The following is an 18,196-nucleotide window of genomic DNA, read 5'->3' as shown; positions in this document are numbered from 1 at the left end:
TGCAGAAGACAGCAACACAACCAGCATGGATTTCCTACTCCTGAAGTCACAGGAAAGGCGACTTTGCACTGTGAGGTCACACCAAAATCTCAGTGTTGGGCCGGTCGTTATCAGAGGGGAAGAGAGGGCTTTCCATTGTCCGGGCTGCCTTGTTTGTCAGGGGACCAAGGTCTGTTTGTACAGCTATACAAATAGCCATGTATGAACTCAGAAGAAGACATTTTCACAGATTGATTTTTAAAGGGGACCTTGCAAAAGACACTTTTTGCTTTCACTTGTTTTTAATTGGATTTGCACACTTTTGCTTCCTTGTGAAGTAAATACATTTATATGTATACATAACGGCTACCCATAGCAATATGTTGCATAACCATTTTATGCTTGAATTTGAGGAGGTGTTCTGACTCATAATAGTAAAGGCATTTTTTTCCCCAAAATATAAACCAGTAACAGTAAATAAATAGGGATTTTCTCACTCTCTCTCCCAAACACAAAACAGCAAATGTAGCCATAACCATTTACATAACTAAACTGAAAATTTCTTATGCTATATTTTTCCGTCTCTGGGTTTGTATAAAATGATCATTGCACTGGTTCTCTGGTGTCATAGATTCTTCAGATTGTCCTGGATTGTGATTTCTAGTACAACTGAAAATATTCCAGTCCAAAGCCACATTAAAATATAATGAAACGAAATAAAATAAAATGAAATAATATTAAATTTAAAGAAAAAAAAGTTTTCGTTGAAGGTCTCCAGTACATGAATGAAAGAGAGAACACAGAAAACTCACCCTAAAATGACTTATGTTCCTGTCTTTTTTCTAAAGGCGAAGTCCTTTCCTATTTACTCATCAGCCACTTTTCACCAGGTACGTTATTGATCCTTCAGTTGACCCACAATCTAGTACAGTGTGTGGAAAGCACAGTCTAGGACTGATGTATCTGTAAGAAGGAACTAGCAAAGCCTGAACTCAGGGAGACAGACTTGCTTTACTTTGAATATATGCTATTTCTCCTTTCAGTAGCTTCATTTGAACTTTGTAGGCTTTCGCAGCGTTTTGAGCACCGGAGTAGTTTTTGTTCTTTGGCTTGAAGCGCTTCCAAAAGGCTTTTTCCCCTTAATCTGCCTAAATACTAACAAGACCAAACTCTACTTCCACTTTCCTCCTGTACTCTTTCACCTCTGCCTGGCAGAAGGGTACAAAGGACAGCTTCACAAAGCACATTTTACAAATAAGCACTGAGATGATATCCTCTTTACCAAGTTACAGGGAATTGTGACGAACACAAAAGGCAATATTTCACTTCTGACATTTAGAAAATTAGATTTTGAAATCCTTTTTCAATAGCAGACCATGAAGTGTGGGTTTAATGTGAAAAGTTCCTCTTAACAGCAGGATAATTGCTCTTTAGGATCAATTCAATTTGAAAATGTAAATTTAAACTATATTTTCTCTTTACCATAATCTAAGTCATGAATTAAAAACTTAATCTAGGCTCTAGATTTTGCTTTTGCCATGAAAAATTGTCCTTTTTGTCTACATTGTCTTTAAATGTTCTGCATTTAGTGCTCCTTAGTATATCTGCAGAAAACAAAAAAAATCTATTTGAAAGAGGAAAACTAATATATCCATGGGGCTTTTTTTGCCTGGATTTTAGGGGGATTAAGCAGCCAGTCTTAGGTTTTTTCTCATGGGTTCCTCCCTCATTTTCCCAGTAGGTAGGCTCAATTCTGTCATTTTCTTAACATAGTGTCAAAAAAAAAAAAAAAGAACAAAAAAAACCAAAACAAAAGAAAAAGATAAAAAAAGAATTTAGGATTTGTGAAAAATGTACAAACCCAGCACTGCTTCTGGGAATTTAATATGTTGCAAAAGTGACCTATGTAAGACAGTATGGGTTTTTTTTAGGTCAAGCAATAATTGCATTATACTACTGACATAATATTTCACTCTACTGTAATAAAGCATCCCATTTTTTTTGTCAACTACCTTCTTCAGAATCTCAGAGCTTTTGTGACCTTTAACAAATGTAGGCCAAAGTTAATAAATATACCAACTGGAGCCTTGCTGAAAGAAAAAGCCAATGGACAGGTCATGGCCAGGAGGGAAGGAGGCGTCTGAGCATGCAGGTGGCTCTCTCACCTCAGAGGAAAGCAAAGAACTGCTGGAAATGGGGAAGAAACCAACTTGGCCTAAATCATGCAGAGTATCTGGGGTACTGTCATTGTACCCAAACATCCTGACACTCTGGAGTCTTATTCTTAAAGCCATCCTCTGTTTTTTTTTTCTTTTTGTTCAATTTCATTATAAAAACCAAAGACAACCCAATTTTTCCTCACTACCAACTGTAACAAATACACATTATCTACAAAACTCAACATATTTCAAATATTTTGATCTTTCCCAACATCTCCATTCTTCTGGGATGTTATGAAAAGAATTGTCTCTTTAGGGCATTCTTCTCCTTTTCATGGGTGCAAAAGATAAGTTAAAAAAGCAAAAGGCATCTTGCACATACCTGTGGCAAAGGCTAAAATTTTAACTAGCTGAGAAGAATAAGAATAAAGCTTATATAGCCAGTTCTGTGGATTTGGGAGCATATAATGAAATCAAGGGAAACCAGCCTTTTATGCAGGCAAAATTTAGAGCAGTAATTTATAACTATTACTGACCTTCATTCCTTGCATTTCCTGACTTCTTAAATTGAGATACTCTAATGTTTCAGATGATCGCACAATTATACTAAAATATGTTTCACAAACAAAAGAAGAAAAAAAAATCACATACCATGTACAGCTACAGCTAGCCGTGTGCCTATCTGGCACTGGCAGCTTTCCTTGTTCTGATCTGCAAATTAAATCTAAAACATTCACTTCACCCAGTAACTCAGAGAAACATGAGCCACAAGAAAGCTGCTCCTCTCCCAAGCCTGGGAGAAGGCTCTGCTCTGACCTCCATTGCTCTCAAGAAAGTTTAGGTCAGCTCCACTGGCAGATCAGAAGCTGTCCTAGGTTTTTTTTGATCCCTTGGTTTTAATGTTCAAGGATGAAATTCAAAGAGAAAGGGGGAAAGGAGACAGGATATGAGTGTCAGGAGAGTTTTGTTTGTATTGTAAAGTAGAGGCTGCTCAGTCAGTGTCAGAAGCTGCAGTACCTCCCCAGGCAGCAGGCAGAGCATCTGCTGCCCTGTTAAAGAGGAATAAAAACTGAATGACTTTTGTAGCAGCTCAGTGGGACAGTTATTCAGGTAATGTACGCTGATTTCTTCTTTCTGCAGAAATTTAGCCATGGAGCTCTGAAGATTTGCAGCCATCAGCTTTTTAGACAGCTATTTGGATGAACAATGTGCCTCTTCATACCGTCAGGGAGAGGTATTGTACTCAGCCTGGGCACAGTGGTCACAGCAGGAATATTCCCTCTCACTAACCCGATTTTGTAGAAAACTACCTCCAGCAAAATGACACAAAAGAAGTCAACTCAGCTGCCCTCTCAGAGGCTTAGGTGCGGAGGGGAATAGTGATGCCTTCAGAATGGGACTGGCTGGATATCCCCAAAGCCCGGCTCATGGTACTTTCTTCAGACACGCCCTGCCCAGATCCTATGGTTTACACATTGCACCTACAGAAAAAAAGGTGAAACTATAACAAAATGTGAACGCAAAGGATGTTTTCAACGTATCTTGGAAGGAGCATGGATCTGCCCTTGCTAATATTTGAGCATGTGTCCTGTTATGTATTTTTATGATGTGGGTCATATTTCCAGGCTATTCATGCTTTATTTTGACTTGACTTCTGAATCAGGAAGATAAATTTTCAGTCATATCGGGATGTGGCTTTAAAACACCTCTGCACTGTTCTGGTTCAGCCTGTGGTCCCAGCAGTGATCCTGCTGCCACCTCTGACAGCAGCCCAGCCTGCAACCCTGCTGTGAAAGCCAAGGCTGGGGCTCTCGCCTCTTTGGGGTCATGGGGCAGAGGGCTTTGGTAGCCAGTACCATCCACATCTGGGCATGGCTCAGCTTCTCTTCATCTACACGCACTGGGTGTGCCTGTATTGTCTGTCCCTGGCTTGGTGAGGTAGAAGAAATAAACAGACTTGAAAGAGCCGATGCCCATGGCACTCTCAGCCTCAGAGAGAAGCCCAGGTCTGAGACCTAATTCCTCGCTTGCTCATGCAGCCAGAGCCCATCAGCCTCTGCCATCCAAATGGTGAGGCAGGGTCCTCCTCAAGGTTGTACACAGCACAGCATGGGGGTGCCAAGCCTGGCCCCTACCAAGCGTCTGTCTTGGGCTGCTATGCTCTGCCTTACAGGCTGCTTCTCATTCCTTGCCACCGCCAGCAGCAGTTTCTTAAGTAAATTTGGGGCTGGCTCCCATTTCACAGGGTTTTACATTTCTGCCTGAGCAATGACAAATGAATAAATTATCAGTCAACAGAGATCATTAAGAATTATAACATAATGTAATGGAACACTAAATTGCCAAACACCCCCTCTTTCTTTGGTGACTTCAGTAAAGCTTGTTGGCTTCAGTAAGTACACTATTGGTGTACATTTAGGCAGCAAGCCCAGCTACAGTTTCTGTGGAAAAGAGTATTAACAGCATTTATTTGTACCTTATTATAGAAATCTCTGCCATAGGTTTGCTGCATGCATTCTCCACTGAGATACCAAACAGTGTTGACTCAGTGTAGCAGCATCGATGCCTCTGATCTGGGTCACATGTGGGATGTCAATATACTCTAAGACACAGAATATTGCACCTAGAATCTGCTAAACCTCTAGCATCTATATACAGCTGTTACTGTAGCTTGAACCAGCATCAAGGGAGCCTTGGAACAACACAGTTTAAAAAAAAAAAAAAGTTTTTCCCTCTATCCTATGGTTAGAAAAGGTGTATTCCACATCTGTGATTATCCTTTATGTGATTATTCAGAAATAGCAGCCATATAGAAAGCAACATGAAGTACTCTGCACAATATTCCCAACTTGGTAACACACCCCTGCATGTGCTTAAAAGGTCACATCCCCCACCTTGAAAATACTACCTGTGACAGCATTCTGCACCTTCAGTGACAGCTTTCACATCTGTAATTTCTACCTATCTTTTTGCTTCCAGGGTCTTGCTATGTCTGCTTGCTAAGCAGCACTTAGCCTAGTGATGGGACAGAGTCAGGGATGCTGAAGGGAAGCAGTGGTGTACGTACAGAGCCCTGGTGCCATCCAGTGGGCAGCTGTGTTCTCCACCACGGAAGCAAGCTTTCATGAGGAACTGTGAAATTTCCAGTCCTGCTTTCTGAGACCCCACCCCACGCTCCTTCTACCTCCCAGACAGGTACTAGCAGTAACGGGGAGTCAGCTCCAGATTCACACGCACATGGGTGGTTCACCACAGCACAGGCCGCTCGTACGTGAGCTGGGTATCTGAGCTCCATGACAGTCAATAGAGCTAGGGGGTTTTAAAGAGGGATTTGGGTTATCCTATTAGAGGGACCTGTCCTGGTCTGCTGCAAGAAGTGCTTAAACATTTGTGTGTAAAAGAAAAGAAAAAAAGAATAATCACCTCCAAGATATCACAGAATCACAGAATCACAGGTTGGAAGGGGCCTTAGGGATCATCTAGGTACCAGGTGACTTACTGGCAGTTCAGAATCAAACACATGTTATCTTCTGAGACACCTCTGGTGGGATTCACTTTGGGATACTGAGAGCCGCTCACCTCTTGACCTCACAGCCTTTACTCAACTCTCTTCAAACCCAACTTGTCTGGATACAAGTCCAGGTTTCTATCCAGCTTTTTAACATACTGCCTAATCTATCATTTTGCAAGAGAAAGTACCAGCAAAAGCAGTGCTGTTCAAGCCATGTTTTAAGGGTAAGTTTTTATAAAGTCGGTGCATTCTCACTTGGCAGAACAGTTCAGAGCTAGTCATGAACTCATTGCTCTGCCCAGCTACACGGCCTCCTGGCATTAGATGTTGGAAGGCAAGATGAAATGTTTTGTGCTGACCACCAGAGTTTATTGCCAAGAGCAAGGCTTATCTCATTTGTGTCCTCTCTGAAGTGTTTATTGCAGTCAGAAGCCTGACCCCACTCCACGCCTTATGGGCTTTCTGATTTACTGCAACACACTTTTCTCTTTCCACTCCCTGTAACACAAGAGCTTATCTGGGAAAACAGATGCCTTGAAAATGTGGGGCCCCTATTTCTGTTCCAGCTAAATTCCACTTACAACTAGAAGGGAGGGGGAAAGCTTATTTTGAAACATCTTTAAGCTTCCCATATTTCACAGTAGGCAGAGGGCTAGCTTCAGTTCTAATAGGAATTAAAGCACCTGAAGATATTGTGGTATAAGGCCAGCTATTTATGAATGCTAACACCTTTCTGGCACACAGGAACAGGCAGAGAGGGTCTTTGGCTCCTCTGTCACAACATGTGTCTCTAAGGTTAAAAGAACACAGAGAGAAAATACAGCTTCTAAGGATATTTATTTTACTCTTGTTACTTATTCCTCTTCACAGTCTGCAGATAGGCCTTCTGCCACAGGGGTTGTAGTAGAAATAAAGGCTGGCTTAATTGTATTTACAGTGCTCTTAAGGAATAAACAAACCTATCTGCAACTCAGATATCTGAAAGTGCCTGTCTGAGGAGTCAGACTGGCAGGATTCCCTACACAGAGCAGTACGAGACCATACAAAAGCAAGATAATGTGTATAAGGTACAGGAGAATGCAGCCATGAGTTTAGGAAAACACTCCTCATGCAAATGAAGCTTAATAAAAAGGCATTCCTTCCTTTTCTGCAGCCATGAGAAATGTACTTTGACTGCCTCCCTATCTGACTGCAAAGGTGACCCACAAACACCATTTCTGTGGCTATGTACATCCCCCTACCCCGCTTACGGGAGTTACTCTTCACCTCTATCACCTTACACAGAACTATCTCCTGCCTACGTGGTCTTTCGCTGCCAAGTCCTCAGTGAAAAGAAGCTAAGACCCCTCAACACAGCCCTAGCTTAGAAAGAAGCACGCTACTCATTAGTGGTTAGAGAAAGAAAATAAAACATTTCTCATACCTTGGAGTTTGGAGAGCTGGCCAGGCCTTGCCAAAGTCCAAGTTTATCTATAGTTATGGAGACTCCTTAAATAGCAATAGAGGAAATATGGGTAGGAAAATCTGTGCAGAGGAATCTGCTCATACCCATAATGTTGTGCTTTATTTGGGGTAACAGAAGACTAAAATACTGGGATAAGCTTGTGGAGGGGTAGTGGCATAAGAAATGCCCCTTGTGGTTTTTTTGGGAGGAAAAGGATCATGAGCAATAGAAAAACTCAGGTTAGAAGTCATGAACACAAAAGCAACATTTTGGGGCTGGATCTGTGTTTCAGTCTCCCCAATCACACTGTTTTTTGTGGTAGTATGCAAGTGGGGATGCCCAGGGTGCCCTGGCAGATGCTTTTCAGCACCCCTGCATCAGTGAAAGGAGAGGAGGAGATTTTCCCAGAACAGCGCTGAAGGGAAGTGTATACCCGTGGGTGTAGGCATGGGGGTGAAGATGTTGAGGATAAGAAGGAAAAAAAGAAGGTACAAATCTTCACCCGGTGCAGTCATTAGAGAGGCTGGATGAAGTATCACCTTCCTCCTCCCCCTTTACTTTCCAGCAACAGTGGTCAGAATTGACCTAATTTCTGGTTTCCTTGGAAACCCTTTAGCAGGCATGTTTATTGTAACAGCTGGAGTGCAAATAGTGTAACAAAATAAAAGCCTGTGAATAAAGCGAATTTGATAGTTATGGGGGATTTAAGAGATGTGTGCATATGTAGGTTTACATTTATGTGTGTGTGCCTGCACGTCTCTGTGTGCAGATGTGCACTCACTTTATGGAGGTTTCCAGAGGTTAGAAGTTTTCTTGGGACTGTGCAATAGCTGAAAAGAACAGAAGGTGGCATGTTTTCAACATTTTCATGCAGCAAAAATGTACAGTAAAGGAAATGCAGGAGGGAGCAACAGTAGAAGGAAACCAAGAAGGTAATAAAGTGAAAGGATACAGAAGTAAGAAGACAGCTTAGCCCAGACCATATCCAATTTGCTATATCTCTGCTGTTATTGATTTTACTCTATTTTCCCCATTTTTGAAAGGTAATTCACTGATGCCATAAGGGCTGATTTTACTAGACCTCTGAAAACACCTGGTCAGTTGTGATGCATTTAATTTTCAGTACTTTAACTCTTTATAAAAATAGTAAAATACAGGTATGTATTTTTTCTGAATTTTGTTTGTTTGGGTTTTTTTTTTTTGTATTTGTTGTTGTTTTTTTCTTAATGATAAAATTCACACAGTGTGACCAGTTTATCAAGAAATATATCAGGAAGATAAACGTGCCCTGACAGTTTCCCTTTGAAGTACAGGTACATGGGAGATAACACCAGGCAAAAAGGAGAATGAATTTACATTTGCCAGAGAATTATGAACCAAAAACCCAAAAGAAATAAACTAGAGAAGATGACAGAACTGTTTGCTCTCAAGTCATTAAATTAAGATCTTTCAGAATATTCAACCTGGCTTTGTGAAACTGTTGCCACAACCAGGTGCCTTTTAATCTGCAAGCACCCTCTTGGCCTGCCTATTTTATTTTAAAGCACACATTTATCTCTTTTTTCCAACCCAACAATCTATTTTAAGCAACAGGTTCACCTCACACTGTGTGACAGCGGCACGAAAAGGACCTGTTTGCAGCCCATGTTGGTGACTTACCAGGTAGGATGCTCCTTGAGTCTTGAGCTCTCCTTTTCACTTTAGTCTACAACTAATTGCCACAGCTTGTTTAAATGAGAAGCAGACTGAAAGACAGGTTTGAGTGCTCTGGAGGGACAGCGAGGGCTGGTCTGAGCTGGACCAAAGTCACCTCTCCTGCCCCGGCTGGGCGTGCCAGGAGTCACCGAGGTGTTAAGGCCCACGTCCACGGGCACTCACGTGGGAATGAAGCGGCACCTTTGTTGCCCCTTTGAGAAATCTTGGACTGCGTCCGGCAGCAGACGGCTCTTCTTTGTTTAGCAGCCAAATTCCCTTATTCCCAGGGCAGCTGATTAGCTTTTGACTTCAAACCTTCACCAAATGAAAAAGACTCTTAAAATGCCTGGGGAGCAGGGAGAGAGGCCTCACATGGCCCAGACGCTGGCAGCATCCCCTGCCACTGGCCCGTGGATGCACATGCTCACCGACTGATCCTGCTGCCTTCCCCCAGTTTGGGGGCATTTCCAGGCCACTCTGCTAATGAGCGACCAAAACCAGCTCACAGCAGTCGCAGAAGGGGAGCCAAGAGACCAGCAACCCAGGGAAGGGGCACATGGAGAAGCTGCTGCCATAGCTATTGTTTTCCATTCTCCAGGTCGTGGGCACTCAGGAGGGGGAAATCCTGCTACTGCAGCATCTTGACTTAAATAAACAGGAGGGGAACTGAAACATGGACTTTTGGAGAACTTCTGTCATTTAACTTCTCTTTTTCTCAATGCATTTACTTGCTGCTCTCCAAACATTTTTGAGGAATGGTTGTGCTGCTCCCTGGCATCCTGCAGCAGACCAGGACTAAAAAGCTCAAGCTGGAAGTAGAGATTGCAGCTGCTGGTCCCAGGAGCTGCGTCTGCTGAAGCCACTGCCTGGGAGACAGTTCTAAATGCCACCAGTTTGCTTACTTTGGACTCCAGCAGAGTATATCAAATCAGTTTTCCTGACCCCAGGCGCTGGGAGGTACATGCTCAGGTTTTGGCTGTGGGTCTGGCTGCTCTGACTCCTTCCAGGCAAATACACCTTGAATTCTGCTGCCCAGCTTGTAACACTTCATCCTTGTGATCTTACCTGAGGAATTACATATAAATAACAGATTGTATTATATAATACAAAAATATAAATGCACACATAAAATATGTACTATTTACATATATCTGTACCTATTACATCCTATATAAAATACAGAAACACATTATATATAACTATATGTAAAGTTTAAAATACATAATACATAACAAAATCTATATAAATTTATATAATAATAAAAACATATACTGTGTGTGTCTGTTTGTGTGCACACACGTGCAGTTGTTGCAGTCATGCTTTAAAACCGATCATTTTATCGGAGAATAAAACTTCTCAGACACTTCATGAGGAGACTGGGATAACGCCTATTACCACAGCTGACAGTTCCAGATGGCAACTACAGGCAACGCCTAAATGTGCAAGAATTTTTTTGAATTGTTGGCATCACGCTTACCATTCATAATGATGTTACAGATGTCAAATGCACAGTTACTGAGGAAACCGAAATCTCCTAGGGGTGAAATATCTCCCCAGCACCTTCATTTTGGAAGCCAAATCGGAAAGGAAAATCCAAGCTGCAGCACACCAAGCCAAAAGAGCTCGGACAGAAGCTATTACTGGTGGTATTGTTCTGAGCGCAGTGTTGCAGCGTAGGAAAATCACCACAGCTGAGGAAATAGTAATAAATGGGTGCAGCAACTGTTGCAGGAGGTGTACACACAAACCTCCTCAGGCTAGTGTCTGATAATAGACTCTGAATTTCCTGGACAAGTTGCCTAACTATACAGCTAGTTCAGAAAAAACCCTGTCAGCAAGTGAAAGCAGTTATTGTATTGCTCTCATTTAGCCTGGCTACATAAATGCAATAAGTGGGTTTTGCCTCTGAAACTCATCTCTTCTGAGATGCCAGTCTGGTTAAAAACATTTAGGCTAGCGACGAAACAGTTGCAGCCACGCGCCGCTCTGGGCATTTCCTGCAGGTGGGTTTAGGTCCCAGTGCGCAGTTACTGAAGTTCATCTAAGTTAGGATCTCAGTGGTGTTCAGGTGAAGCGAACGTGGTCTGCTGAGACTTTTGCCTCTGAAGTCTTGGAAGGCATGACATAAATGAGCACGTCGCCTGTGCAGCATGGTGGGTTAGTGGTGACATTACAACCTGAGAGGGAAGAAGTCTCCCGAGGTGCTGAGGAGCCCCGAGGGTGCCTGTGCTGTAGTGCACACTGATGCATTAGGGTTGCGTGGAATACTGAGGGCATCATGTGGCACCTCTGCTAAGCCCTGAGCACATGAAGGTTGCTGTATGTGTGATGTATGGACAGATGATGATGCCCATAAAGCCATTACAAATCTCTCTCCAGCTGATGCTCCTTGAGGGCGGATACAAATCTTTCCCTTCCTCCAACTCGGAGTGTTTCAAGATCCTGACAACGGGAGGCCAGGAACCCTGTCTCCAGGAGACTGCGTAAGGCACGCCGTTGAGGTAGTCTGTGGCACTGTTGTGTGATGCTATGAGATGTGGCCGTAGGAGGACACCTCCTATGAAGTCGCCTTCCTGACATATCAACATCATTTTGCTCCTGAAGACAGAGGCTTTTGTTGCTCTGAATGATTAGCCAGATCTTACTCCAGCTTCTTCTTCTCAGACTTGACAATACTGGGGACCAGTCCCTGTGGGGCACAGTGTAACTTGCTGTATTGAAATCCAAGTCTCTTGCCAAGAAATAGAAGAGAAGCCCAGCAATATCCCCATAAGCTACTACTTTTAAAGAATTTGGTATTTATGTTTCTTTCTTGACAGGATCATTTTGGTGCCATTAGAAAGATAAGAAAAAATACATCAGTGAAAAAGACACTTGATACCCCAATAAATATTCTTTTAACCTTTTGTTACAAATAACAGAGAATAAATGGAGGACGTTTATAAGGTAAGTAAAATCATCAACAGTATCTTTTACCTCTGCCCCCACTTTCCCCTCTCCAGATGCTTTACCTTGTTCTGTCCAGACCATATGCCTTCACAGGATACGCACCAGGAAAAGGCTATTGACCCATGCTACCATGTCAAGCAGTCCTCAGCAGGAGGTCTAGGCAGATGTGAGGTGCAGGTGAGCCAGCTGTTAGAGACCTAGCATGCTGCTGACAAATGGAAACTTTCATTCCTTCTTACTCCAAGAAAAAACCCTACATGATGGTTTCTGTACTTCATATTACCAGGCACTTTAACTTGTGCAGTTACAGGTTCATGCTTTACATGTAAATTCACACCCAGGAAAACTTGTACCATGAAAGTGCGGGTAACAGGAGATACCAGGAATCCAGCGCATGCTTATTGGCCATGAAATGAAACAAGATGCATCATTTAAGAATCTTTCAGCTGTTCCCTTCATTCTTACTGGAAGTCAATGGTTACTTACCAAAGTGACGGTAGTGCAAGGTAAATTCTGAATGGATTATCTCTTCCGACAAATAACAAGAATGCATTATGCCCATAAGCTTGGACTGTGAAGAGAAAGTCATCCTGACCTGCTGGAACATGCTTGGACACCTTAGGAGTATCAGAATTCCACTAAGCGCCAAAATGAATGTGGACATGACTTGATCACTGCGGATGACCTCGGAGTGGGAAATTAATGCCCTTTGGTTTATCGATAGTGCTACAGTCCTGTGACCAGATTCTTTATTCATTTATATCATATATAGCTATTTATATTGGAGCAGGACAGAAACACACCCAATCTGATTCGCCCTGGCAGAGGTCACAGCACAGACCTCACAGGTATGACACTGATGGCTCAACTCAGCCTAAGTAACTGCTAAGAGGGTAATCCACATGAGCAAGTTTAAGCAGTAGAAGGGAACAGACATAGCAAAGCAGGAATCACTGCCTGCTAGTTGGTCCTTCCTTACAGCAGCTGGTAAACACACTGCCACTCATGTAACTAGCCATGAAGTATAGCCTTTCTGACAGTGAAGGAGGTGGGTGCCTGCTTAAGTTCACACACAAATCAGAGGCCCGTCCTGCCCAGTTTACAAAGGGTGGGGTGAGAGGGGAAAGGTTCGGAGTTGCTTTTTCTTTCTGCATCATAGCATGTGTGTATATATTTATACACACACACACACATATATATAACAGTTGCAGCGTAAGTGTCTACATCTCTTATGTTTCTAACCTGATACATTTGCCACTGGGAAAAAAATCTAATGAGCTGGCACAAGAAACAACCGACAGCAACACCAGCGCTGCAGGAACAAGAGGACTGCTTCCTGCAGACTCACCTTCACTTGTCAACAAGGCTAGTACAATAAACCCAGCCAGCACAGAGGAACATGGCAATCTAGCCTACAAAGGACTTGCAGATATCTAGAGACTTCTCAAGTTCTGAAATTGAAATAAAACCCCCCCTCTCAGCCATGAGTGCAATCACAATGATTAAAAAACAACCCCTGTGCTGAACACTTCATGACCAGAGAACAACCAGTTCAGGAACAAAGCAGTGAGTTTTATTGCAAACACAGTAGGAAGCTTATGTTCTTCCATCAATGCGACAAATCAGTTTTTCTTAACAGTGCATTACTGACCCCTCTCCACATTGTGATATTCATACACAAATTTTATATCAGTAACCAAAACAGAAGTCATTTTATTTTTTTTCTGATACAAATGTCAAATATCACGGCTATAGACATAAGCAAAAAATTGTTCCAAATAAATATGCATGGAAAGATTTTTGACAGCTTGATAACAAATTTAAACACGGTAATTACTGTATAAAGGGTTTAACAAATGGTATTACTGTTAGCAGAACAAGCATCTCCAGGGAAAAGAGAATTGAATACATAATCTGGAAATAGATTAAATATATATATAAAATATACTCAGTTTATTGCATGGATAGATAAATATTAACTTATTTGTACACATAACTGGGAACGAGGCACTTATTCGGGTTAGTATAAACAAGGCCACTTGTTAAGTAGAAAGGAAAATGTTAATAAGCTTCCAAAACTTCTGGCTGAAATATAAAACCTTGAAACCATAACAAAAAAGGCATGCTGTTACAGATGTACTTATAGTTCACTGAATTGTAAGAAATCAGATTTCTTAAGAAAGAATGGGACAAAGCCAGCAGGCCTTACTGAAAACACTGGGATTTTTTTTTCCCAGGCAGAGGACTTTGGTATCTGACTCATGAACCTCACTCATGCTTGTCCAACTTTTCAGTGTTTGCTTTGTGTTTTTCTTTGTTATCACCAGTTTGGACTATTATTTTATACATTGTTAGAAAAACATTAATCTGATAATCCCCATCAACCTAATCATTTTACAGAGTTGTAATCAGACGCTATTCAAAGCAGTGATCAAGTTGTTTACTGGGCTAAATATTTGGCTTGTAGAACACATGGGTTTTGATGTGATTTTATAAAAAGAAATAATAATTAAAAAATATTTTGCCTGCAAGCAACATTAATGATATTTCAATCTGTTAAAATTCAAAAGCAGAAAAATAGCTTTACTGATAAACACCTAATTTATGTATTTTATATATTTTTTTTAAAAGATCTTCTCTGCTTATACAAAACAGGCATTTTATAAATATTAAAATGTTCTATTATTTACATGTGTCCCATTTTACTGAAGAACTGTGGACTGCTGTTATCCAAACATGCAGCTTCTAGGAGACAAATTCTGCATTTCTTATTATCATAGTGATTTCACATATAGGCACAAAGGCAAATTTGATCTTAAGTTACACTCACAACTTAGTTGTGAACTTAAACTAAATACAGAAAGTATATGTGGGTTAAGTCTTTGATCAATCTTGCACACGTAATACATGGATCACAAAATCAGGAACTTCATTAAAAGACTGAATTAATGTCAGGTGACTAGGGAAAAGGTCTAATGCACTGGGCACGTCTTGTGGATAATTATTTCAGGCTAGAGCTCAGATTAATTAAAATAAAAGATGACTGCATGATTTTAGTAATAGGGTTTGACCCATAGGTTGCTGCAAACATCCTTCAATTAAGCAGCCTGAATCAGAGTCTTCAGAAAACTGAGAAGAGCTAGGACAGATTCTGACCTGATTAATTTGGTGAAAAACTGATGAAATCTGATTAAATGAGAGAAGTCATAACAATATGAATCCAGAGCAAGAGATATCAGCATGAGTCCCTCTGTGAGCATATTCACACTGTACCATGAATTATAGCACAGATATTCCTAGGCTAGTAGGCGTTTCTGAGTCTTTATGGCTCAGGGGATGATTGTGCAGCATTACTAGGTCAGGTTTATCTGTGTTGACAGAGCACTGCAGCCAGGCCAGGAAGCCTTCTGGATGGATATTTTTTGTTCAGAGCCAGCATTGTGTGCTTGCAGCCAGGCTGCTTTCAGGTTGGATCCTGCTCAGCTAACTCAGATCTCCGCAGCATGCTCCCCAGAATACCAAAAGCCAAGTGTATTGCAGCTGAAGATGGGGGCTGCCCATACTCGCCGCCACAGTATTATGGAAGGTAACAGGTACATCAGCAACAGTCTCAACAGCCTGATTCAGATTTTATATAGTTTATATAGTTTAAGCCCATTGACTTGAAAGGATTTATTCATATGTAATGCTAGTGTGACAAATGGGACAATCTGTCCTGAAGGTTACAAAGCTTTAATAGCCAAGCATTTGTCAGGATATCTTTGGGACAGAACTGGTCCTACCTGGATAAGAACTGACATGGCACTCTGCTGATGCACACTTTTGTGGAACATCATGCTGTCATGTTACCTAAATCAAGAACGCTAAGAGAAAATTAGAATTACTCTTGCAAAGTAGTCACTTGTTAAAAAATGCCCAGCAATGACCCAGCATGTTTGTCAAGATGTGCTATGATTATACAGTAATAAATACTACTCGATTCAATCAAATGTTAATTTTTTCTTCACTTTGTTGCCATTTAATATGGCAACTGACAATCACATGCTGGATTCAGTATCATGATTCCTAGGCTCAGTTCAGGTAGAACCTTGTCCTCTGCATTTTGAATCTAACTCTATCATCTTCTCTAGGTATTGAAATACTAATGCTTGCATTTCCCAGCAGCGGATATGCACTAACAAATACAATTTACCTTACAACACTTCCATGATCCATTATAAACTTAAGAGGATATAAGCATCCAGTTTCTGTGAAAAACAAAATTCTTTCTGGATTTGTTGCAATTCTTTGGCTTTGTATAAACATAAATAAGGAAAAAAAATCAGATTAAATAGCTGAATAAGAATTTGCAGAAAGGAATATGTAATGCATCCTGTGACATGCAATTGTTTATAACATTATGCTGTTTAATCTAACTGTCTTTTTCAAAAGTTCTCTTACACATAAGTAAAAAAAAATCACTGGTATAGCTTAAGTGAGGTTAAAAGCTTGTAAGAGGGAGGATTCATGCCTAAGGCATTTCATCACCTTTCAGACTAACTGTAGACATTAAGTACTTTGTAAGAAACAGTACAAAATTTAACTAAAGAGTGTAAGGATTCCTCCTCTCAAGTATTCTGTGTTTCTGAAGAAACAGATTTCCTCTCTTATCGCAGACAGGATATATAGCACCTTTGGATAGTTTCTTCTACTTTTTTGAAATGTCAGAAAATACAAAACCAAAACAAAAATCTCTCCCTTACAATGCAATTCCTTGAATTGCTGCTTAAGATTAGTGCATGATATAGCGATGTGACATCCTGAGGATTACCTTTCGTGTGAAGTGGGAGATTAGGTATGGATTATTCTATTGTTGATAATAGTACCAAGGGTTCAGGATAATAAATTTCAAGTACACCTAGAAGCGTCTGAACTCTTCGTTCCTCATGAGTCACCGCGATCTGCTGCTAACAAAGTGCAGTTCAAGTTTTTTTTGAGGCACTCTGGAGACTCTGGTTTGAATCCTGCGGTCTTGGAATCAAACCTCTGAGCTGTCGCTGGTGTAATTATATGGTAGCATCATTGGTTCATTGCTGCCCGACTCCTTTGTGGCTTCCTTCTTCTCAGAATTTTGTTTCCATTTTAGCAGTAAAATGATGATTGCAATTAAGCAGATGGCAAGGAAAATGGCAGCAGCTCCACCAATGATTGTGACTACATTGACCCCTGCACTTTGGTTATTCATTTCCCTGGGGAGAACACCGCTGACTGCAACCTCCCTTTGAGGAACCTGTTTCTGGCTGGTGCGATCTAGTGCGATGTGTTGTATGTTTGTTCCTCGTTTGTTTTCTACTCCAATGTGTTTTGCAAGTTCTGGGTCCTGCTCAGCTCCCCTCTTCTGACGTCTCTGTGTGGATGCTCCTGGCCTCCCACCACTGAAGAGTGAGTGATACTGGTGCTCCACGCTTCTTTTGCCGATTCCACGGTTAGCGTTCTCTTTTGAACGTACAGTGTAGATTGTATGGACATACCACTCCCTACCCAAAGACACCTGGAAAGACACATTTTATTTATTTTATTTAAACACACACATACACAATCTGGACAGCACTATACACAGAGGAAATCAATCACTGTTCTGATTTGATTGCCTGGACAAGTACTTTCAAAATCATGCGCAGATAACCTCCCACTATGTGCCAAGGTGCACCAGAGGAATCACGTTTCCTGCCAAAATTTTAAGAGGGGATAGTGTCCATTCCTCTCCGTGGCCAGAGTCTATGTCTATGAGGTGCAGATGAAGAAGCATAGCCTTGGCATGTTTTTGGTACTGCTAGTACCAATGGCCATATGAAGAACCTCAGCTGTAGACAGGCCACAGAAAAGGACTTTCTAGGCCCAACTCACTGGCTGACTAGGCCCTGGCTGTGGCTCTATTTCCGTCTTAACATAAGAGAATAATTTTTTTACTGTGAGGATGGTTGAACATTGGAACAGGGAGGCTGTGGAGTCTCCATTCTTGGAGGTATTCAAAATCCAACTGGACACGGTCCTGGGCAACCTGCTCTAGGTGACCTGCTTTGAACAGGGGGTTGGAACAGACAATCTCCAGAGGTCTCTGACAACCTCATCCATTCTGTGATTGCGTGATTCCCTGCAGTCTGCGTGAGATGATGCTATCTTCCTTGAATTGGTCTTGTCTTTTCTGAATACGTAATAAAATTGGCCTCCACAAGGTCCAGTAGGATTGTCTGAACACTGTTGTAAAGTTACTGGCTGATAATTTCAGTGGTTGCAGCAAAGTTCAGTTATTGAAAGAAATAACACGTTTTCTATTTTTTCTTGGTTTTCCAAGTCTTTCTCATGATATCTGTTGTTTCTTCATATTCTCATTCTTTTGACAGAATGAGGACCAAAAATCACTGCATTATTGGAAATTGATTCTTCGTATAAAAATGAGATTTCATTTTCATGGGGACA

At 41.4% G+C, this 18,196-nt stretch overlaps 2 protein-coding genes across 2 annotated transcripts in view; both read right to left on the bottom strand.

Moving 5' to 3' along the window:
- LOC142053745 (complement C4-like) overlaps window positions 1–1,168 on the bottom strand; it is a 57,441-nt gene extending 56,273 nt beyond the window's left edge. Inside the window, exon 1 of the mRNA XM_075085809.1 lies at window positions 792–1,168. The gene's annotated coding sequence lies outside the window, so the exon portion shown is untranslated. The remainder of the gene's footprint in view (window positions 1–791) is intronic.
- Window positions 1,169–13,288: 12,120 nt separating this feature from the next.
- The window catches only part of FREM2 (FRAS1 related extracellular matrix 2), a 142,266-nt gene continuing 137,358 nt past the window's right edge, over window positions 13,289–18,196 (bottom strand). The window contains exon 24 of the mRNA XM_075085802.1: window positions 13,289–17,267. Within this exon, the coding sequence (XP_074941903.1) occupies window positions 16,755–17,267 (513 nt within the window). The 3' untranslated portion in view covers window positions 13,289–16,754. The remainder of the gene's footprint in view (window positions 17,268–18,196) is intronic.

Source organism: Phalacrocorax aristotelis, chromosome 1 (genome assembly GCF_949628215.1).
Source record: "Phalacrocorax aristotelis chromosome 1, bGulAri2.1, whole genome shotgun sequence".
NCBI classification, from domain to species: domain Eukaryota; kingdom Metazoa; phylum Chordata; class Aves; order Suliformes; family Phalacrocoracidae; genus Phalacrocorax; species Phalacrocorax aristotelis.
Note: the sequence above shows the minus strand (reverse complement) of the source record. Positions and strands in the feature narration are given on the sequence as shown.